This window comes from Caenorhabditis elegans, chromosome V, assembly GCF_000002985.6.
Source record: "Caenorhabditis elegans chromosome V".
In the NCBI taxonomy this organism is placed as follows: Eukaryota; Metazoa; Nematoda; class Chromadorea; order Rhabditida; family Rhabditidae; genus Caenorhabditis; species Caenorhabditis elegans.
The window spans coordinates 13,152,685-13,176,465 of record NC_003283.11 but is presented as its reverse complement, the minus strand read 5'-3'; the positions used below and the strand labels follow the sequence as shown (position 1 = coordinate 13,176,465).

Here is a 23,781-nt window from a genome sequence, read left to right as displayed (position 1 = left end):
GTTCTGAGTTTCTACGATTAACTAAGTAATATTTCTGTATTTAAAACAATATTTTCGTAATGAAATTATGATAATTTCGTACCGGTCACCAGTTAAAACTTGAAAAATAGTGTCGCAACTCAAAATTACAAATTTCAACACTGAAAACCATAATGAAACAGGAATAAACTTCACTTCTTAGTTTCTAAAAATCTTCATTATTCAATATAATGCATTTTAGTTTTTCAAAAAACTGTTTTTTAATCTAGTTCTCTGTCGGAATTTGAATTTTGAATAAATTAAACATTCACTCGCATTTCCCCGTATTCGATAGTTTCAGAGTAGTTTTTAAAAGATAGTTTTCAATTCTCATTTAAAAATTGCAGTCATATTCATTTCAATTCCAGGCACAAATGCCAGTACATTCATCAATAATGATATGGAAGTGGATAGAAATGATAGAATATTGAAGATGACATGGAAAATGAAGTCTTGTGGGACGAGCTTTATTAGTAAAACAACAACGTCCGGGGGAACATTTGATGGATGAATGGGGACGAGATACCGCGTAATGGGAAATGGGTTCGAAAGTTTCGATGAATGCGGTTCTGGAAGAAAAATCATGACGCATCAAATCCTGGCCATGAAATGCACAGAAATGTGAATTCACTACGAGTATCTTGATAATATCACGTTCGTCATACAGTAAACGCATTTGACAGTATTAATTACACGACTGAGAGTAGATTGGGTACTTACACGGTCATTAATTCATGGAGTTGGGATCAAGAAGAAGTCAAATAAAATTTAAAAAAGAACATTGAAATGTGTTGAGAACTATGGTACAATTGATTACGAGCAAAACATGATTAAAATACAAGATGTTCAGATATAGATAATGTTCTATTGAACTCTGCATACATCACGATCACCATCTCCTTCTGCATTTGTTTGACCATGCCAATCTGCGAGTTGACAGCGAATTGTATCTAGGTCTTTATCGAGATCAGCGAGTTTTCCGCATTGCTTCGAGAGCTGAAAAAAAAACAATAACTTTATTAGCATTCTGAGTGCTAACATACCGCTGATTCAGCAGACATCATTGAAAACGGTTGTGATGCATCAGCCTCATGATCTTCATCATCTTCCATTTCACTTTCAGACATCACATTCAACTTGACACCGAGCAGACGAGCAACATCAGGATTCTCTCCACGTGCCATTCGGTCTACCGTATCCTTCAGACAAACAACCATAGCTCTACACATTGTTATGTGACGGTTTTGTTCACGAATCGATCGGCTCATATTGGCGGTGATATCATCACGCTGTTTAGATGAGTTGAGCGCAAAATTCGAAAAACTCTTCGTTAATCCACTGGACTTTGAGTGCGATAGTGGTGACATATTGTGGGACCCGAGTGTCGAATGAGCCTGAAAATTATGTATTTAGATCTCTAGGGGTAGGCAAACATTCTGAATTTTTTTTTGATTTTTTCTGAAATTGTCCTTCATCAATAAACTTCATAAACTTCAGATTTTTTTCTAAATAATGTAATTTCCTGAAAATACCTCAAGTTGTTCTCAGGTTCACAAAAAATCTTAAAATAAAGATTATAATGTGGATAAGACACTGAAAACACTTTTTCAAAGCAATTTTTTAGCTGATGGGATAGAAACACTTTCAGATCGACTTTTCTCTAGTTCTAATTTCTGATAATTTTTTTGTAGTTGTCCATTTCAAAAGTTAATCTTTCAATAGATTTCACTAGGAAGTGTAAAATTAATAAATACTTACCTTGGTGTATGGTCTGGCGAGTGATGGTCGGATATCTGACATAATCTCCATCTCATCAGCAAGCGGTGTTGATCCAGATGAGCATGATTGCTGGCAAATAGTTTGCTCCAATCGAAGAGTCGAAACACTTCTTTCGAGTTCTTCAACTGCTCGCTTTTTCGCTTCCAATTTCTTGTTGAGATTCTCATTCTTCAACTCAAGATATCCTTTCTCTGATCGCATTCTCTCAAATTCTGCTTCTTTTTCTCGCAAACGAGTAAGCAACGTACGACTCTCTTGAAGTTCACGTTCTTGTTTCCAGATCTTATCTCGTAACTCATGATATTCCTGTTCATTTGCATGATCTCCATTTTGTACTGCAGCTCGTGTCTCATCAAGTTCGTTTTCCAATTGCTGAATCTTATCAACACATCGAGTGAGATCGTCGCGAGCACGTTCACTGTCATACATCAGATTTTTTATTTTTCCGTCGTACTCCTCGTTCAGTCGTTCAATTCTTTGATAAGCTTTCAGAAGCTTCGATTCCAAAGATGTAACTTTACGATCCTTGTTCGCCAACTCATCGCTCATTTCTTGCAATCGGAGTTGTTCGCTTGTAGACAAGTTACTGCTTCCATTGAAATGAGACGATTTAGACGAAGAATCTGCAACAAAATAGAACTTATCAATATGATAACAAATGGATATCATGTAATCCATCATTTATGATCACAACACATTATCTCACTACTTTCTCTTACGCGGCGGCAACGCTTTTGTCATACACAGTTCAACATTTAATTGTCTCAATTGACCCCATCAACTGTTCTTATCAGTTTGACACTATATCAAGTGAGACCACAGGTGAGGGAAGAAAACACCTACGTCTCGACTGGCTTGGTGTTGAATGAGAGCTCTGTTCTTTTTGTGTCAGTTCAAGTTCTCGGATTCGTTTTTCAAGATAAGCAATCCGAGCATCGCTGGCATTAGTGACCGGTCCATCCACTGAAACATGATGAATATTAGAAGCCAGAGTGTTGGTTTTTCGATTTTTTCCAAAAAAAGAAAATTCAGTTTTTCCAATATTTCGAACACTTGAATTTTTGGTTTGAAAGATTTGCTTTTTTTCTCATAAACATAAACAAAATTCGAGAAAAAAAAATCGAATTTTCAGTTTTCAGAAAATTCTAAAACTTTTGTTTTTACGATATTTCGAAAAAACCTTTCAACTTTGGAAAATTTTTCATCATTTTTAAGAAGAATGTTTTCTTATGTTTTTTCTCGTCAACATAAAAATTGATAATTAAAAAAAATGTTTTACGATTTTTAGGAAATCGAAATGTTTCGTTTTTCGATTTGCATAAATTGGAAAATCGGATTTTTAAAAATTTCATATTTGATTAGAAGAAATGCGAAATTTTACAAACCAAGACGCTCTTCTCCAGAATGGCGTATAAGATAATTAGTGTAGGCTGGTAAATTCATTTGACCACCACTGCCACGTCGTTCTGCACCGCCACGCATCTCATCTCGAGATTCACTCAAATGTCTACTTTTGTGAGCCAGTGGAGCAACTGCTATCTGAAAAAAGGAATATGAACAATATTTTTTGTTGATTAATATGGGTTTCAATAATATTTTTTCAAGCCATCATATCTATCAAGTCTACCTCAGGTCTTTTTTTTCTATTCAATGCAGGACTTCCAGATTGTGCTCTTAGCTTTGAAGAGCCACTGATCGTCTCAATTTGGTGATGAGATGATGAGAGATGACGTGGTGCTGGTGGTAGATGATGATGATGATGATGGCTGTTTCCATTTTGATCAGACGTCGGTGAGCCACCACCAGTCAGTCGTTCTATCATTTTTGTATAGAATCTGCCCATTGCTCCACCACAACAACAAATATTCATCCGCCACACAAGTTCCTTCTCACTCGATCAGAAGAACTATGTTTTCACATCAAACTTTTTTCTACGGAGGTTTTAATTTTCGACGTAGTTGCGAAAATCGTTTTTGATAGTTTTTTTTTCTGTTTTAGCACTCCACTCCTATTTATATATATAAACACTACACAGAGGTAGGTGAAGAGGTTCGTTTCGCTGGAATATGGAATTCGAATAATTTGAAACACAGAATAAATGGAAACGGAGGAATGAAATCAAAGAGAAGTGAGCGGCGAACATCAAAAAACATAAAAAAGGAAAAATAGAAGAAGCCATCAAAATAGTCTGAAAAAAGAACGGGGACGACAAATTGATCCAACTCTGATAGTGAGAAAAGAATTCGAAGCAACACTGACCGAAGATTTGAGATGTGTGGGGGCGGCGACGGCGGCGGCACCAGCAAAGAGGTGACCATGGTGGCCATAAATTCTTTCAATTGCTAACTGGTCCACCAGATGAGATTGAGAGGAGAATGACCCAAAATTTTGTGAGAATATTATCACTAAAACCTTCTTCGTCTCCTATCTACCAATCTTTTTTCAAAAAGTTCATGTGGGTGGAGGTGGGAAAATAAGGAAAACCCTAGGCGTATTCTCTATCCAATAAATGGATGGGAATGCCACAAGAATTGGCGATATAGCTAAATGCAGTAACGGAATGAGAATGCAATGAAAAAAAAAGTTGGAATGAACTACGGAGATAGACTTCTCCGAATTCGAATTGCAACCCAGATAAGAATCAGTTATTTGTGGGAAAGACGACAACTACTGGTTGGGTGGCAAATGATGGAAAGAAGGCGTGTGAAATGGAAGACAAAATGGGAGAGTTCCGTCAGCTTTTTTGTGTTCAATCAAACGGAAATTTATTGCCAAAAAAACTGAAGTTGGACGAAGAGCTTATAAGCTTTGCTCGAGCAAGTGCTACTTCAGACCGTCGCGTTTACAAAAACAAAAATAATGAATTTTAAAACAAAAGGAACGTTTAAAGCGCATAGACGGATATGAGTCATCATACGGGTTACCATTCATAAAAGTTTCAAATCAACGTCTTGTCTAACAAAACATTGGAAATTCTTGCGAAGAAAAAAGACCTATTATCCTCGTAATTTCGTATTCTAGGTCAGGATCACAAGTTGTAAGTGTCGTAAGTAATCGACACGAGAGGGGAAAGAGAAACAATGAAAACAGAAACAAATCCTAGAAAATAGGAACGGTATCAAGAAATTAGAGTAAGTGAAAAGAGGAAATCATTACAAGATTGGTGTGTGTGTGTGTGCATTCGTGGAATATAGGATATCATGCCGAGCTTCCGCGAAAAAGTTTTCGGAGGCAAGTCAACCTAGAACCAAACTGACGCGTAAAAAAGAACAGAGATTCACAGATGCAAAATGAAAAAGACTGTGCGTGTGGGCAGAAACAAGAGAGACACCAAATACACTATATGCTTATGACGATGGGCATAGTGAGGTGCAGAGCGTGCGCACGCGGAAAAAAGGACAAACAATCTTCTAGGCTGCTTCTTCTGCAAGATGGACAGGCGGATGGTTGCGCGGAAATAGTAGGACGCTTGAGCCAACAAAAGAAAAACAGCTATGATGGGCAGGGATAAATGATAATAAGCAGGAAGAGGAAGATGCAATGGTTGGGGAAGTAGGACGAACATTACCAAGAAAAATTTTAATTCCAAATGGAGACTATTATGTTCAATTAGAAATGGATCCACCGACACCAATAAAATATTTAAGTGTTCAGAGTAGAAAGACAATAAAAATAACAGAATCAGTGAGTAATAAAAAAGCGTGTTCACTTTCTGTGAAATGATTACTAACTTCTTTGGAAAAACTAACATCAAATAAATATGTCTTGGTCACAAAAGCAGTTAACACAAAGAGGGTTGGAAGAGATGGCGTCCAAAAATTAGCATATTGAGGAGAATGAACTCGATTTGAAATACGAAAAATAGGTGGAATCTGCCATATATTAGGGAGAGAGAGATATAGACATAGAGGGGTTTGAAGGGTGTGGTAAAAGACTAACGAGTGTGGTGGAGGTGGAAGAAAATCTAATTATTCGAACCGGGTCTTGACAATTCCACGCATTTTTCTGCGCCGAAGAAAAAACATTAGCGTAAATGAAATGAAATTCGCTGCGGCCATCATATTTTGGGCTTGTTGCTTAATTATAAAGTTTGAGGAAGATGATTATCCGCATTGGCGGCGGGTAGCGGTAAAAATTGAAAAAGACAATGAAAAAGGGACAAGAGAAAGACATAAAACCGTTTGACGGAATTTGAGTGGAAATATAGAAGACACCGGGAACGGATATGTCAGTCATATGGGAGACATACAGGACAACATCGATAAGAATCAACAAGCATAAAAACATGGGAAAAATTAGGATAAAAATTTGAGCAATTCTGAACGATTCATGATAAAAAATATACGGTACAGGGTCTCGACACGACCGAAAATATCATCAATTTGTTTAAATTTTAATTTAATGTTTTTTTTTTAATTTTGCTGTGAAATGTTTTCTCCAAAACCAACGACCAAAAATTAAAAAAAAAACCGCATTAAAATTTTTTTCGGAATTTCTAAGACGAAGTACCGTATTTTGCATTTTAAATAAACAATTGCATTTGATAATGAAAAATCTCAAAATGTGTAGGATCCAAAAATTTATATAAAAAGTGGAGGTACAAAAATTTGCAAACCAATGCACAATGTGCAGCCGGTTGTGAGGGGGTGCGTAACTCGACACTTTCGGCCTTCTTCGATAGAGAATGTGTCACATTTAACGATATATCTGTGTGGTGAACTGGTGCGAGGCCATCTAATACCAGCTCTCTACCATATGCTTAACTTTCAATGTAAGAGACAGATTATAGTGTCTTCTCATCATCACAATGGCAAATAGTTTAGTATAAAACGCTACAACAAAACATAAGAAAGAAGAAAAAGAAGAGCCGAAAGGGACAATAGTGATGGCGGCGCCACGGACAGAGACCAAAAAAAATCTTGACACTATTTACCCAGAGGAACAACGGGGGTTTCGTGATGCCGAAAGAAAATTGGAAGGATTGTGGTTTTTTTTCTTTTCTGTGTGTATGTGTTATAAATGATGATGACTAGGCTGAAATATAAAAAAAGAACAGCAAAGAAGACGAAAGTAGAGAAACACATCGATCAGAACGTTTGTGTGAGGCGGCAGGAAGAAAATGCATGTTCTAGTTGTTCTAATTGATGGGACGAAATTAGAAAGCTGTGTTTTCCTTTTTAATTTAAATTTTCACAAAAAAACAGAAAACTGCGAAAAATCACATGATGACAACATTCTTGAAATAGCCACGAGTCAATTAAATGACTAAAAGGCCGTAAGAGTACGTATCTGGCGACATCTGTTTTCAATGTTTTCACCACCGTCCTCATATTCAATGGAAACGTATAAAATCAAAGGGAACACAGAAAGTGGCACATTGTGCAGCCGTCTGTTGATCTATTGTCATATGGTTTAGAGGATGAGTGTGTTAAGAAGACTGTGAAACAGGAAAGGAGATTTTAAAAGATTTCTAATGAAATGTTCAAATGATTGAAGAATTTTGAAAAGGGCCTATTAGTCCGAATATTACCAATTTTGAGTCATAATTTCAAAAAAAGTATATGAAAACAAAGTGATTCGGCCTGATAAAAAACAAAAGGCGACTAGAACGAATTCAAAAAAACTGGACAACTAAAACATGAGAGACGCAGGGTGAGAGATAGAATGGATGAGGTTGAAAGTGACGAAGAAAAAGAAGGAACTGCAGAATGTGAGAGAGAAAAAAGGACCTTTGCATAACACAGAGTAGTAGAAGGACAAAGTAGAACAGATGAGAGTGAAGTACCACTGAGGTGCGTACAATTTCATCCAGGCCCCCACCTATTACCATCATTGCCAGCAGCAACGTTCGCTTCGTTTCCGAATAGTAATTGTGAAGCGAACAGAACAGAAGTGGGTGTGGAAGTGAGGAGAGAAACGAAATAAAAGTTCGGATCCAGGTAAACACTCATTCCAATAAACACAATAGAGACAAAATGTTTACCGGAGGGTCTTTTTTCAGAGAAAATGTATACAATTCGAAAAACTATGTCTTTTCAACAAACGACGATAAAAAAAGTTTTCAGTGGAGAATCTGGTTACACTGTTTTTAGTCCGCAAATTTTAAAATCTGATTTTGCACAAAAACTTTGAAGTTATCTATTACCCAGACGTGAACTTTGCGACTTTTTGCTCCAAAAATACGGCGCCCGTTCTCGACACGACATTTTTTTGTTAAATGGAAAAAGGTGTGTGCCTTTAAAGTGTACTGTAACTTTAAATTTTCGCTTTTGCTGATTTCTCAAGTATTTTCTTAGTTTTTCGATAAAAATAGATAATTTTTTAAATTAAATAACAATATATAAACATTTGTATAACCGCGAGGAAAACTATGAGTAATCAATTTAGATTCTGCTAGTAACGAAATTTGAAAATTACAGTACTCTTAAAAGGCGCACATCTCTCATCATTTGACAAAAATTCGTCGTTTCGAGACCGAGTACCGTAGTTTTCAGTCAAAAATAACAAATTTTCGCGCCTGGATAATAACTTTGATAAACTTAAAAATCTCCGTTTTTTTTTCGAAAAAGTCGACAATATTTTAATTTGTTTTACTGATTGAGACAGACAAAAAGAAATTCCCAGTCACCCCGATTAACACCCAGAAAAACACATAAAAAAGTGGCCGTAGTCGCCAATTTGAGACTGCTTTTGCTATCGTCGGTCGGAAACTGGGTTTTTGCAAAGGAATAAATGAACAGTCGAGGACAAATGAGGCGTTCTATCGGCATAGATTGACAAAAAAGTGAGTGTAAAAATAGTTGAACGCTTTGAAAACTTTGACACTTTTTCAAGGGCGATATAATCATTAATTATATAGAGAATTTTGACCTTCTGGATATAAATGATTGATAGATGGCTTGAACTTTTTTTTTCAAATGTGAGAATTGAAAAAAAAAACTAACCTGATTTTTTGGAGTCGATGTAGTTTTTATTCCATCCACAAACGAATTTCGAACCGGATTTCCAATGTTGTGAACACTGCGGCGTTGACTGAAAGTTGAAATTTAACTATTGAAAAAAAAACTTTTAAAATTTTTTTTTTATTATGAAAGGCACCTTTTCTTCCAATTATGACGATCTTTGCGTCGCATATCTGCTTCAATTTCCGAACATTCAGTGTCAGATATTGTGAACAAAGAATCATTACATGAACACGAAGGCCGTATAGACCATCGTGCCGAGCTCTCCGTTTTTCCTGACACTAATGACATAGCTTCATTGAATATCTAGAAAAATCAATGAAAGAATGATTTTGAGTTAGGCTAAAGCATGAAAGTATTGCGGAAACAAAAAGAATTCAAAGTGGTTGCCAAAAAGAAGTGATCAAGAGAAAAGAAAGAAACGAAAACATTGTCGGCTGCACAGTTTGTAAGATTCAAGGTTACATTTCTTTTATTCAAAATGTCGTTTCAACTGTTACACTTTCCCACCAAGCTGTGAAAATCCGTTCAACGGAAGTAAGTGAGAAATGATACCTCGAAGTAAAAAATGCTCGCGAAGCAGTAGAGAAAAAAAGAAGAGAACTCAAAACATGAACGAAAAAATGAGGAAATGACCACTGACAATGACCACTTACACTAGAGTTTTTTGTATTGTCAAGCAGTCAGCTGTCTGATCGTTAAAGACAAAAACTCAAGGAAGAAAAAGTGGAAGTGAATCGATGCGTGGGGCAGAGAACGGGAAACGGATGGGAGCCAATTTGGGACAAGACAGGGTGTCTTCTTCTCGTGCTCATTTTGGACGAAAACGTGACGGCTGGCGGTGGTGGTTAGAGCCAGCAGACGCAAGAGCGCGTACACACATGAATTAACTGGGATTTAGATGTGTACATAAGGGCATTTCTTTCTAATTTTCAAAAAAGGCTCATGAATGAAGTGTGGACGTTTTAAATATGTTTCAGAATTATATAAATTGGAAGAAAAACTAATAATTGCACGAAATATGAGAAAAGCTTATTAAACATTTTCCAACAAAGTGGGAATGCCTAAGTTTAGATATTATTTGATCGTAAAATTTGAAGATTCTTTTTTTTTGAAATTCTCAATTCAAACGAACTCAGATTTCGGAGGGAAGACCTAGAGAACAGAAAGAATGACGAATCTAGCAAACAAACGGCGGTAATGATACTTTTGTGATTCATTAGAGTACAAAAATGGCAGAAGAGATTCGTGGGTGTCACCAATTCACCATTACAGTATCACCTTCTTTTACGACTTGCCATCTTTATCTCCCGTCGTGATGCCGCTCTTTTCCGGATGAATGTCGTCGTTTGGATGTGTGCATGCAATATGCGCATTTTATTTCGTTTTACTAACCCAAACGGGAGACGAACCAATTCTTCTCATACTTACGAAAGCCGCTTTCATAATTTATCAAATATTGGAAAACTGGGGAGAATTCTCTAAAGAATGAATACTAATTGATAAACTGTCAAAATAAATTGCCGAATGTAGAACAGGGGGAACTCGAACAATAAAAAGGCAAAGTGATGCAAGAACGACTGGCGAGCCTGATTGCGTGCATAATATATTTGATCTAATTGAATTCAGAAAAGATAAATCGGACAGGATATAAAACAAATACAATTCTCAGTGACGCGAGATGAATCTTAACAACAAACAAATCGATTCAATTTAAAATGACAAGAACAGTGTGAACGTTCATTTGTGAAGAAAAGCAAAGAATTAATGCTTTTGACACTGTTGGATAAGATGCTCTTCATGTCCGAAGAGGTTCATCGAAAGTGGAAAAGGCACAGGCAGATAGAGAAGGGCGAGACGATATATGAATAATGGGGACAAGAAGAGTCCCAATTAGATGTAGCTGTGCTCCGAGGGAAGAATGACCCATTATCTCACATATGCACTCCTTGGTTCTCAGACACTTCTTCTTGCGATAAATTCGTGTGACATTTGCAACATTTGTGCAATGTGACAAAGCAAGAAACATTTTATTTGAGTACAAGTTAAAAATCTCAAGGGAACGACGAAATGAATATCAAATGTGATAGGTGCCAAGTTCGTTGCAAAGTTTTTGAAACAAGTATTTGGAAAAAGTGTACAAAACATTAAGAACTGAGTGATTCGTAGGGACCATGTACTACATTGACAATTCCTAACGCCGACACATAAATTCTCCTAATGTTCCGACCAAATCTAATTTCCATTGCACATCTCTACGTTTATATTCAATTGAATTGATTACTTTCCATTCTTACTAAAACAAATCAAAAAGTTAAAAGAAAAGAGCAGCGTCTAACAATAAATAACAATAAACTACGGGATTTTCTCGACTCATCGGCGTGGATAAAATATATGTAAAGCATAAAAGAAACGATGAAATATGATTCTCGATGAGCAGGCGTCAGTGTCATATGGTAAAATAATTTCTCAGCGAATGGAAAGTTAGAGAAACAAGTAGGAAAATTCGCTCAAGAATTTGAATCCGGGGTTTAAAATCGGGTCATGAAGTTTGATTGATAGTTGAAACATATGGACGGACGAGTCCTTCCTTCTTTCAATTCAATCTTACTGCTTGAGAAAGCAAACTGACGAAAGGTTTAGTTGTGAAAAGAGACACCGCCTACGACGATAGAATGGGATAAAAGTAGAAAAAAATCGTAAAACCGGATTCTCAATACTCATTGAAAAAAACCGACGAGATATTTGAAACAAAAGGGTTATAGTCAGGTTTTATGGTTTTAGTATAACGTATCCCATTATTTTTTGGAAAAAATTTTAACCGAGTATTTTTCATTCTAGAAATATGAAGTATCCTAACCGGGGTTTTTTTTTTGAAATTAGCAGACTAAATATAATTTTGGGTGCTGCAAAAAATTTGAGAAAAAATGTTCAATATTTTAACGAAAAATTAAAAAAAAAAACACTTTTTAGACCAAAAATTTTCACCTCTCTAAAGGTTAAATTAATTTTGAAATATTTAAATTTTAGTGAAATCGCTCTTTTTTTTAATCAATTAAATCATTCGAACCGAATTAATTTTTTGGTTCAATTTGTTTTGTCTCAGCTCAGGTTTTTATGTAATGCGAGCCGCAAAAAATTATACATTTTATCACAAAAAATGTCACATGAAATTTATCTTTTAAATTTTAAAATTAGAGAACTCATTTTAAATTTTAACAAAAAATAAAAAACTCACTCGATACTGAATTGTGGAGCACTGTTCGAATCGCAAATCTGGTTGACACTGGACACTCGAACTCGACTTCCAACATGATGAACTGGTGTATGGATAGAAAGATCCGAAGGTGAAAATTGAGATCTCACTCCATTCGGTGAACCGCCATTATTTAGTTGATAGAGAGCAGATGCTGAAAGCTGATTGTCCGGTCTAATTCGATTTCGTCGCCAGGTACTCGCACGACCATGTGAAATTGATCGCATAAATTTATTGCTTTCTCTAAGCTCGACACTTCGCGGTTCTCTAATTGATTGCATCGTGACACTCCGTTACTTGTGATAGCCACACGTAAAACGAAAATGAAGTTGGAAGGAGCAGGAAGATAGTGAGTACTTGAAATCTAGTGCATACCCTCACTCACTCAATTTCAACACACAAACAAAACTCTTTCTTTTCTCACTTTCTCTAGAATAGGTGATAGTCAAATAAGCTGATAAACCACACCAAAACGACAGAGATGGAAATATACGGACGTGTGCCGTCAACGGGTCTGTATGTTTGTACGTGTGCTGGGTGTGTGTGTGTGTGCTCACTTCAATTCAATTCAATCGGTGGTCGCGATTCACACAAAACCTCCAGTTTTCCTCACTATCTGTGGTCTTGCTCAATGTTTCTATTTCGTTTCGTTTCGTCCACTCAGAGAAAACTCAACTTTATCACTAAACTGTCGGCGCTCACAGTATCCTACAACAAATTGATATAAAAAATGAAAACTTACAGCCATTGAGAGCTTGCAAACTACGGCGACGATCCACATCAATGTTATGATGGGGAATAAGATCCTTCTCGTAGCTTGTATGATGTTGTTGTCGATGTGAAATGACATGATTCCGGGCAGGATTTACAACTGCTGTTGGGGCGACAGATCCACTTGTACTGTCACAAGCAGCACGAATACTTCCATTTGGATTGAGTGAAAGATCACTGGCCTGAGAACATTCAATTTATATTTTTTACTCAAAACAAGAGGGCGGGAAACATTCAGCAAGCAACAAACTGTCGAATTATTGTAAAGATTAAATTTTCAGAATCAAATATCCAAGTCTTCACATTTTTATGAATTGGGAGAAAAATATATTCACTACTTCTATTTGAAAAATCAATACAATAGGAAATAGTTTTTGGGTTTTATAAATAAAATTTTGAACTTGATAAATGTAAAATTGCTGAAGATTCAAAATAAAAGAACAAATTTATTTTTAAACATTCTCTTTTGATTGTTTTGGTATTTTTTGAAAAATAGATTTTTGGTTTTTTAGAAATAAAAAAGAAAAAAAACGATGAGAGAATGTTTTTGATCGGCATTCCTATGACTCGTTACGCATGGCCCGACATCTAACGGGTTTTGCTACTCATCATTCACAACGTAGGAAAAAAACAATTAGGTTATTTTTTGAAGTAAATTTCGGCAAAAATTTGAAAGGTCAAATCTAAATTGAAATGCTTGAAAAATAAATAGGAAGTTGGCTCAAAATTGTTTTTTTTTTCGTAAATCCCATAGTTAAAATGCTGTAAACACATGATCTCTCGAGATATCTTTCCGTCCAACAAGAATTCGAAAATAACAGAATCAGCGATAAATAAGGCCAGAAAAATTATTTTCAAAAATCAATATCCACATTTTTTTTCGAGATTCGCATCGAATTTACTGCATTTCAACAAAATGTGTCCGTAAAATACATATCAGGGCTGGGATTTTTTTTTCGGATTTTTGTTTTTTTTTGTTAGTATTTCGGTGAGAAATTGTTTTTTTTTTGTTTTTAGATCTCAAAACAAAACGGAGACAAATTGCACTTTTCATGGTTTTACAAAAATAAATTCAACCATTACATTTTTTGGTTTTTTGAAAATTTTAATTTATCGTACTTTGACCCAAAATCAAAACCATTTTTTTAAATGTTTTTTGGTTAATAATTATTTTTTGGACCCAGAAGAAGTAACTTCGGAATAAAATTTAATATATTACCTGAAACTGTGAATTGTTGTATGATCGAACACGTTGAACATCTCTCAACGACTGTGTTGAATGACATCGTGGAACAGTATCTCTCGGTTCGAATCCAGCTTCCACTGCATCTCGACGGGACGTATCTCCACGTTTACGGAGGCGAACTGAAAATTAGAAATTTTAATTATAAATTTAAAAATCAACTTAAATATTGTTAAAAAATGAACCAATTTTTTTTGCATTTAATCTTAATTCTCTAACCACTGTCATTAAACGCCGTTGATCTCTGCCGCATTTTTCCACGGCCACAAGATAACATTCTCGTTGTAATTTCTTAGAAGATGCCGCCGTATGTTTGGTGATTAAAAAAACATAGGCGAATGTCCACTTCAAAATTTTATGAGTCAGTGGTCAAACGACAGAAGCGTAGTTTTATGATTAGTATATTTGTAATTTCTTCAGATTTTCTTTTCCTCTAAAACATCTCGAAATGACTCACTATTTCCGTGACTTTTTCTACGAATCGGTTTCTCTTCATTATACTTATCATTGGGAACATAAATTTCCGGAATACTTCTATGCATTGAAATATCTGAAGTAGAAGACGACGAATTTGAAGTCAATACCTTCTTTGGCGCTATGATTACAGTAATATTAGGCATGAATCCAGTACAATATGCTCGTAATGTAGATAATACTTTACATCCGGCACAGACTAGACACATTTTCGTTCGATAAATAGCATCTACAGCAGTTCGAATATACCAAAATTTAGAAATTAAAAAAATAAACGATAAGTCGAAGTGGTAATCGCACTTCAAAACAACATAACTCTTCAAGTGATATGTGTGTCTATTCGTGTAATCAATCACCAAGCATGAGTCGATATACAAAGCTAGGCTCTCATCTCACAACAAAGCAAGAAAAAATAGAAAGCCTGAAAACTAAGGTTCGAAATGAAATGATATTGAGACCTTTGCACAGGATAAGAGATGGAGAGAAGATGCTCTCATATCATCATCATCACAAGTAGTTTTGTCGCCGCGTCCGCCCTCACCAAGAATCAATCAGTCAGAGAAGGGAGCAGCATTGGAGCTGCGAACAACGTTTTTCTTTTGTCATTACACAGGATATTAGGGGCATTTTCATCTTTTTTCTGTGATCCCAAATAAACTATTGAATTATTGGTAGACCAACCAGTGGCGCCGACTAGATCAAAAACATGTGTGTCAAAAGAGATCCCGACTGAGCACTATTTATGTTCTCATCGTTTTTTCTGTGAATGCATGTCCCATCTTAATCTCTGTGTACCTTCCGGGAGAAGACAAGAGGCCATCTGGTATTGCATAATTAAATGACAGGAGATTTTATGGACGGTCTAAGATTGCCTATCATCAATGTCGGAAAGTGAAGCTTTTCCATTTGATGGTAATTTGCCTACTGATATTTTACGTTTTTTCAAAAGCTTCTACGATCTTAATATGATTCCTTGATGATTCTGAACTTCTAAAACTCTCTGTACTCTTCAAATTTGGAAACTTAAATCGACCTTTGAGTAAGCCTAATGTAGTGGAAACGAATTGATTAGAACTTCTGTTCTCAGTCGTCTGAACCCATCTCAATTTCTTTCTATTCCATAATATCATGAGACCACCTAAATTACGACGTTCGCACAATAAAAACCGTGTTGTCGGAGAGGGTTCGGTTACCGAGTCAAGGCCAAAACAAGTAAGACGAACAGCCAATATTTACCATCGACACTTTTGGGATTGTACACCAAACAAAGTAGTCCCTATACACATCCCAAACACATTTCATTCTCTCATCCCGGAGCAGACCATGTTTCCCCTAAGCAATTCAGGACATTGTAGAAAAATTGGGTAAAGGGTGCGTTCCATGTCTTCCTCAACAGCGAGATGAGAGGTCAGATAACCAGAGAAGCGCGTTAGAATGTGAAAATATATTTGGAAAATCAGAGGATCCCCACATGACCACAAGCTATCGTAGATCAGCTGCGATAAACACCACGAAATTCGTTGAAAATCGCCAGCCAGAAAAAAAAATTAAGGAAAAGGAACCTACGTTTGATGCAGAAAGGTGCCACAGTTTTAGCCATCACTTGAGAACAAGCAAATAAAAAGGAAAACAAACGCTTCCAAATTGGTTTCTGTGTAATCCCGCCCACATTTAAACGATAACCCATTAGAGACCATAGTCTTCAAATTCTCCTAATACTTATTCGTTTCAGTGGCTGATGACTGTTAACCGAGATTCTCGGAGACATCTCACGTAATGATGGGTGTTTGTAGGCAATTGGCTGGTTTTTTGAGGCACCTAATAGGCATACACACAACACAGAATGATTGGGCATATGCAACATATGTGCCAGGGTTCAAAAAATGCAAGACGAGCAAGCATATTCTATTCAAATTGATTGACAGTTCGCTGAGCATTATTCAATAGGATCCAGCATTTCGAGTTGAGATTCGCTTCATTTGAAATATATTGAGTGTTTTACACATAAGGTCAGTGGCTGAACAATTTATGAAATTCGAAATTGTTACTTAACTGACCATAACAGTATAACGGTTCAAATCTACATTTTTTCGACTTTTATTGGCGTCAACTCTTCTACAATTGTAAATCCCAGGCAATTACTAATAGATCAATTATTGTAATAAATGCGTTGAGAAACTCACCTTCTTTGTCATTTTTTATCCAACCAATTATACTATTGCAGAGTGAAGCCATGTGGTTGAATCAAAAAGTGCCCGTATTCAGTTGAATACTAGAAACACTTTTTGTGATCCACACAAATTTATATCTGACGAACGAAGTTGGAATAGTAGTACAAGCAGCAAAAATCGCAGCGGGATACGAACACAATGATTATGATTAGAACATATCCTAGAAAACGAGAGTTCGGGTATAAATCAGGTGGAGAAAAGAAGAACGGTAAAAGAAGAGAGACACACGTATGGTGGTTTGTAAACTAAATTATTCAGATATGAGGATAATATCTTTGCGGTGGTTGTTGTCTATGTCTCTAGAAAAGATGTCCAACAGAAGAAGAGAAAATGGCCAAGACAGTTGCGGATATGCACCGGTACGGTGAATGCTAGCGACGTAACGGGCATGGCCACGGATAGAAAAAAGAGACATAGACACTACCAAGCAGGAAAGACTCTGCGAATGGGTGAATGCGTTCTGTTGAGAGACGGGACATATGCAAAAAAGGCGTGACCATCATTGCAGCTTCATCTTCATACAGCTTTACATTATGAAACTGAAATTTATTAGACTATCAAAACCTAAAAGTGATAATTAATTCCTCAAAAAGTAGACCAAGCCTAAACAAATCCTGAATAAGTCCAACCATACAGATATTTAAATTAGATCTTAACTAATGTCAGCAAATCTTATGTTTCAAAAAGCTTAAAATAGTTTGGAATGGCAGCGATTTGTCAAATGAGTTACCATCCGTCAGCAAAATAAATTGAATAAGAAAACCACGACTACAATTTTGCAACTTTTTAACGCATGAAACTTTTTTTGGCATTTTTGGGTCTCACTAAACCGCACAAATTTTGGGGTTCATTCAGAAAGTTTATGCAAGTTGTTGTCGAGCTCTGTCATCTGAGACAACATTTACCGATTGGATAAAAGGTATTGGGGTTGAATGGTGAACGATGATGAATCAGGTATGACAGACAGGTCCCGTTTGCTTTGAGAAGAGTGCCCAAGTGTGAATAGGAAACAGGTGGACAACACAGGCAAGAGAAGGAGGGTATGGAGACGCCATTAGTGCCATTGTGGGAAGAAATGCAAAATGAACGAACGAACGAACTCTCAATTTCACACGAAACTACTAAAAGCTTTTATTCTTTACAATTTTACCAGTTCAATTGATGATCAAGAGTTTCAAAGGTATGGTGAATTTAATATTGGCAACGTTTAACTTACTCGGCAATTCCCGGCAGCTTCTTCCCCAAGTTTGGGCTTTTTCAGCTTCTTACCCAACTCTTGCCAACTTCTAGCCCAGAGTATGCCCAAGTCTTAGCCAACTTCAACAATTCTAGTGTAAACTCCCTCGCCCGAGTCTTGCCGAAGTCTTAGCCAAGTTTTGCCAACTTCTTACCCAAGTTTGCAGATGTAAAGAACGAACAAGATTCCGAAATCCCGCATGCGCAATGTTTAGCGTAAATCGACACTTTGTGTTTTGATTAATTTGTATTTAAAATAGAGGAATTTCATTGTAATTGAAAGAATTCACAGGAAAACTTGTCCCTTCAAAGGCAAATTCTAAATATTTTTCTCTGATGGCTAACATTGTTTAAAAAAAATGTACGAACAAAGTTTGCTTTCTATTGCCACTTTGTCTAATAAACCATTTAATTTATCTAAAAATAAAATAAAAAAGTTATCTTCAGGATTATTCTTCTCCTAGTCAGTCCAATAGTCAAATTATAGTCAGTCCAATCCTATGCATCAAATTTTGAATTTTTCTAAGACTGAACTGTTCCTTTGAAATGTAAACTTTTATAAAGACATGAAACAAACATGAATTACAGTAATTCTGTAAATTCTGAACTTAGAATCATCAGGGAGCACTCTTGAAAACAAATGAAATAAGGTATGTGAGAATACCGTATCAATCCGATATGTCTGATACTTCCTCAAAAATATCTATCAGAATATGAGTACTATATATTATTACTAGTGTGCATCTTTTCGCGCGACCATCATGGCTCAGCAGGTAAGACTTCGGCACAACGGGAAATGCGATCAAAGTTCAACACACAGGTATAAATTGGGTAAGAAATAGGCAAAACTTGGGTAAGACTTTGGCGACGCCTCGAGACGACGAGGCAGTCCCCGACTTTTTTCATTTTTGAGGCGGCGCCCAACTCTTGCCCAAGGTTTACCCAAGTCTTGGCAACTCCTTATAAATGTTTTTATTTTTTGGGCAAGGCTTGGGTAAGAAGTTGCGAAGCCTTGGGTAGGAAGCTGGCGGCAAACGCCGAGTAGGAATTGGCAAATAGAACATGGAAACGTGGCATGCTAGGATTCAAATCATAAAAGTCCAAATTGGGTTTGAAAAGCAGTTGGAAATTATGCCATTCATAAAATCTCCTAACGTTTCATTCTGACATTAAATGTTTGAAGCAAATTGCAGACAATGGAAAAGAGATATGAGTATACGCTAAAACGTCCGAATGATTTACAACTTTAAGATGACAGCTATTGCTGTTGTTGCTTGCCTTGCGCACAACCATTCTGCCGATCGAATGCGATACATACCCATTCGTAACAGACACAGTACCAGATGCTCCGTATCGGGAAGTACACACAGGTGCTGAGTTGTACGCAAAGTTGAAAAAAACCAAGAGTACTGACCCTTTCGGTGACAGCTGCATCAAGATGAAACGATTGAGAATAAAAAATGAACTGTAACATCTCTTTCCAAATTTTAGTGCCAGATGGATAGAGCCAGCTGTCACGAATTATTTTTCAAATGAACACAAAAACCTAACGATTTCATGTTCGATGAAGTAATATTTTTGGTAACTGAGCACAAATTGAAGTTGGAACGGTTTCATAGATTAACATATTTTTCCGGACAAAAATTAGACTTACCAGTTACATTTTTGATAATATTTCGTTTTCCTAATCGAGGGGACGGTGGTTGAAGCATATTTTTAGAAGTAAAAATTCTAGACGGTTTACTTTTTGCACATTTGGAATTGTGAATTCTTTTGTGTGCTGAATGTGATTGCAAATAGAAATAATTCTTTGCAAAATTGTCGAGGACTAACGGGGTGTGGCTTCCCCACCAGCTCTTTCGGTTCCTATTCTTCCTCGTTATACTGCACGTTTCAATCGGTCTATCATAATTCAACTTGTGCGTCTCCGATGCTCGGAGAAGTGCGTTTTTTGTGATTCCTTCAACTCATTAGAGAAGCCCGTGAACCCACAGAGATAACGCATGAAATCCAGAGGGACCGGACGACGTCGGCTGTTTCGGCCGGCGACCACACACACAAACACAAGAGCGCCGACGACACGTTATGAGCAGCCATTTGTCAGAAAATTATAATGAACGTGTGCTTCGCACGCACTTGAGCGCAAGACACAAGAGACGCATCAACGACTTGAGGACCCAATAAATCCACTGGGAATTGTTCTTTCGGCAAGAAACTTTTCAAGAAAACACATTTAGACAACGAGAACACTTGTCGTCAGTGTGGATGAATATCTTCACAATAAAGATACCTACAGTTAGATCAAGACATTGCATAAATTACAGTATCAGGTATACAGTTGCAATATATAATACCTCTAACTAAATCAATACCTGGAGAATTTAAAAACTGACGGAGTGACTGATTCTTCTGATATTTCGACATTCTATTGTCTACGGAGAAAATTCGACTGGTTGATGCAGAAGAAATCACTGATTTGACATCGTCATTGTCAAAATCAAAGTCATCAAATGTTTCATCGTCATTGGTCATCATGAAATCCTTTAATGTTGTCAAACTGGGAGAAGATGGTATGTACGTTTCCGAAGAATCCTCGTAATATAATCGTCTTTGTGACAACGAAGTACATTTTGGTTCGTCGATGTGCATCCCTGGTGATTGAACGTACATGCTTTGAGACATTAACGAATTCAGAGGGTCCGAACTTTTACGATACGAGATTGGAGGAAGATGACTTAGACTTCCATAACCAGATGAAGCAGTCGTATGTCTAACCCTACGAGGAGTACTAGAATTCGATCGAGAAGAATGTTCACTGCTTGTGTTGCTGAAGTAAATCCGTGCACATTCCTAGAAAGTGAATTTGAATGTAATGAATAAGTCTAGGAATTAGAACTCACTTTGCTCGAAAATTTTCTGGGTCTTGGAGAATCTCCATCTCCACTATCCGAACTTCTATCTTTGGGTGAAGGTGGTGTTGTAGAGGTCATTGCAGTGAGCGCAGTACCATACTTTGGACGATCAGGCATATCCTTCCGTTCCATTGAGGATGCTCTTCCGAGTGTTGAACGAATCGCTTTCGACAATGTTTCTCGTACGGATCCTCGTGTACTTCGAGTACGAAGCATCAACCGTTCTCCTAGAGACCCAGTTGAGACGCGTTCATTACTCATTTTGAGTATAATAACAGCAAATCTGGAAAAGAGCGAACAATGAGAGCTCGAGATAATAAAGATATGAACAGAGAAGTTGAAGAAGAAAGGTTTTTCGAAATGAAAAGTAGAGATGTTCAGGAGAAGAAAAAAACCAAAGCATGTATTGATACTTGCCGATGTTTTACACTGATGACAGATATTGATGGATTCGCTTGATGGATTTTGCAAAAATATTCACATCTAATTGTACTATCAACTCTTAATTTATGTAATTAGTCAAAATATATTTGAGACAAACATACTTTTTAAACGCAAAAACAAAAAGAAACTTGAAGTACATTGCTTGGAAGACTACTTTCAACTAGTTGGAAGAATCGTAATCAAATTCAAAAAAAGAAGGCGCGAAAATTCGGGCAGACACATATCGGCAGGTGGTTGTAACGCCCTGGCGTCTGAAGATGTGAAGACAACTGAAGATGTCACAGGATGTGGGCACATTCTCAATGCATTCTATACAACTATTATACCACATTCATAACGCTTTATGATGGAGAATGTCAAAGATACAAAACATCTGGTGGGATACTAACTAAAGTTACATTATTGAGAATATCATTGAAAAATGTAAATTTAATTTGGATAATTATTTTTGAAATATCAAAACGGTAAGCCATATTGATTTGAAATTGGCCAAACTATTTTGTTTAGTTTCAACTTATTTTCTAGGAAGTCATCTTTAAAAAAATCTAACTTTTCGAATTTTACCGAAAGCATGAAAGCATGCAGGAAGGTTTGCAAATTGAAAAATGCAAGAAATTGAAGAAGACAATAGAAACATTGAGACGAGGAAAGGTGAGATCTATGAGTTTATAGGAGGTCCGTGAGCACAGAAAGGAGGAGCAGACAACTCGAGTGACCGGGACAATAGACTGACAAGCTCTGATAAATGACCACGACAGCCGATGAATCGAGAAATGACCAGCAGATATTAAGAGATAGAAGAATCTACGACGTTCCCTTCTGAGATAAAAGTGCATAAACACACACCTGACGTCGATGGGGCTAGATGTAAATTTAATAGAAACATAAGCCTCGAAAACAATGGTAAGCAATACACAGCAGTTAAAAAGAGTTGGACAATTGCATATCGCATAAAAATACAAAATATAAAGAGGTCAACCCCGATTATCCAATAGTACAGATTACGATACATGTAGAGTGGCTACTTTTGCCCACTTCCCCCAACCTCAACCCATTATTAACATTTGTCAACACTTTAAGCTTCCCGTTTTCGGTGCGTCTTAATCAAATAAACATCATGCATAAGGAACACATAATGTTAGTACAAAGGAAAACCTACAACGATCTTGATGTATTTTATCAACTTCCAAGCATAGTCTCTCCGGTGCGACAAATGTAGAATTTCCGTTGAAAGCGACTCGGTTCCTTCTAAAAATGAAATTAAATTATCAGAACTTATTGAAAGAGTTTTACTTTTTTGGAATCGGGCGAAGGGACCCTCCTAGTATTGGTGTAAGCCGTCCTTTCAGTTGATTATTCGTTGCAGATTTTGATGAACGGACACGGATACTCTGTAAATTTTAAACTAAAAAAAATGATTTAATCATTTTGATGCTTACGTCAATCCGGATACTGTCGTCATTGTTGGAAGATGATGAAGGACTGAGAGTTGAATCGTTGGAGCGGTATTCATGAGCTTTCTGAAATTTTCTCTTGAAGAACTCCATTATTTGTTCGAATTTCATTACGACGAGTAGATTGAAAACGAGAAATGATTCGTTTTTTATCGATTAAATCTACACGCCGACGTTTTAAATTACAACGTGCATACCTTACGTGCCTTCACGGAGAACAAAGGAGAATTTTCGTGATTGAAAGGTTCAAAAATTGCACTTCTTGGAATGTGTTCAACTACAGGAATAGGCGTTTCTGTTAAGTTATCCTCGGTTTCTTCTGGAATAGGAGAAGGCGTTATTAAGTTAACGCTTCGACGACGACCAGTGTCACCTTAAATGGAACATTAAAAATGAACGATTAGCTCCAACTTACTGAGAACATCGTCATCTTCTTTCACTTCTCGTGTACCAAAATCAATCGGTGTAGCTCGATTTTGAGATGCAGCGGCTTCAAATGAGACGTCGGAGAGGGGAAGTGAAATAAACTGTGAAGTGTTCAGATGAGCTTCTTCCTGAAAAATAATATTTTAAATGAGAAAATAATTGGCATTATAACCGGAATAGCAACACTCTGATTTAGAGATTCGTCTGCAGCGCCTTCAGAGGAAGATCCCGGTGAATTTTGAGGAGATCTGTTCGAACATTCTGCGGTTCCAGCAGTTATTGCAAGCTTATTTTTATCTTTTTTGTGCATGCAAGTCAAAGCCAATAGTTGTTTGAGCATTCTGAAAATATAGAAACTTGTTAAACATATTAGTTGCGGAACGTAAAAAGAAAAACACGATTTTGTTAAGAACGAGAAACGATTTTTTTTGAAACTAAAAAAATAATGCAAGCGCGCTCTAACGGACACGTCAATTGCGCGGGGCAGTAAATTTTAAAGTGAGACAAGACAAAGACGAGCAACAAGTTTTCGGAGATAAAATGAGTTTTCTTTTTTATTTTCTGTTTTACAAAGT

At 36.7% G+C, this 23,781-nt stretch overlaps 1 protein-coding gene and 6 non-coding genes across 15 annotated transcripts; 5 read left to right on the top strand and 2 right to left on the bottom strand.

Moving 5' to 3' along the window:
- Positions 1-350: 350 nt before the first annotated feature.
- Positions 351-23,547, bottom strand: noca-1 (Non-centrosomal microtubule array protein 1; the record flags this gene model as incomplete). Of its 9 annotated transcripts, NM_001316777.4 has the most annotated exons (15): positions 470-1,014; positions 1,062-1,412; positions 1,777-2,420; positions 2,641-2,760; positions 3,183-3,336; positions 8,742-8,829; positions 11,998-12,169; positions 12,758-12,968; positions 14,006-14,151; positions 22,486-22,574; positions 22,620-22,717; positions 22,766-22,846; positions 22,978-23,153; positions 23,196-23,334; positions 23,379-23,547. In NM_001316777.4, 15 exons carry the CDS (start codon positions 23,544-23,546, stop codon positions 883-885), a joined length of 2,769 nt encoding a protein of 922 aa, NP_001303706.1. The 9 variants fall into 9 exon arrangements, with proteins under 9 accessions (NP_506276.2, NP_001370898.1, NP_001303706.1 ...); NM_182399.8 differs by lacking the exons at positions 22,486-22,574; positions 22,620-22,717; positions 22,766-22,846; ... (1 more) ...; positions 23,196-23,334; positions 23,379-23,547 and adding exons at positions 20,343-20,820; positions 20,871-21,143 and having other exon boundaries at positions 883-1,014; NM_073875.5 differs by lacking the exons at positions 22,486-22,574; positions 22,620-22,717; positions 22,766-22,846; ... (1 more) ...; positions 23,196-23,334; positions 23,379-23,547 and adding an exon at positions 14,487-15,065 and having other exon boundaries at positions 351-1,014.
- Positions 6,622-6,769, top strand: T09E8.6. The gene has a single exon (NR_069861.1). It is a non-coding gene; the product is annotated as an Unclassified non-coding RNA T09E8.6 (non-coding RNA).
- K03H4.4 lies at positions 9,540-9,679 on the top strand. Its single transcript, NR_069860.1, has one exon. It is a non-coding gene; the product is annotated as an Unclassified non-coding RNA K03H4.4 (non-coding RNA).
- On the top strand, positions 9,973-10,195 carry K03H4.3. Its single transcript, NR_069859.1, has one exon. It is a non-coding gene; the product is annotated as an Unclassified non-coding RNA K03H4.3 (non-coding RNA).
- On the top strand, positions 16,342-16,484 carry K03H4.6. The gene has a single exon (NR_069858.1). It is a non-coding gene; the product is annotated as an Unclassified non-coding RNA K03H4.6 (non-coding RNA).
- Positions 19,987-20,198, top strand: K03H4.5. The gene has a single exon (NR_069857.1). It is a non-coding gene; the product is annotated as an Unclassified non-coding RNA K03H4.5 (non-coding RNA).
- Positions 21,540-21,680, bottom strand: K03H4.7. Its single transcript, NR_069856.1, has one exon. It is a non-coding gene; the product is annotated as an Unclassified non-coding RNA K03H4.7 (non-coding RNA).
- Positions 23,548-23,781: the final 234 nt, after the last annotated feature.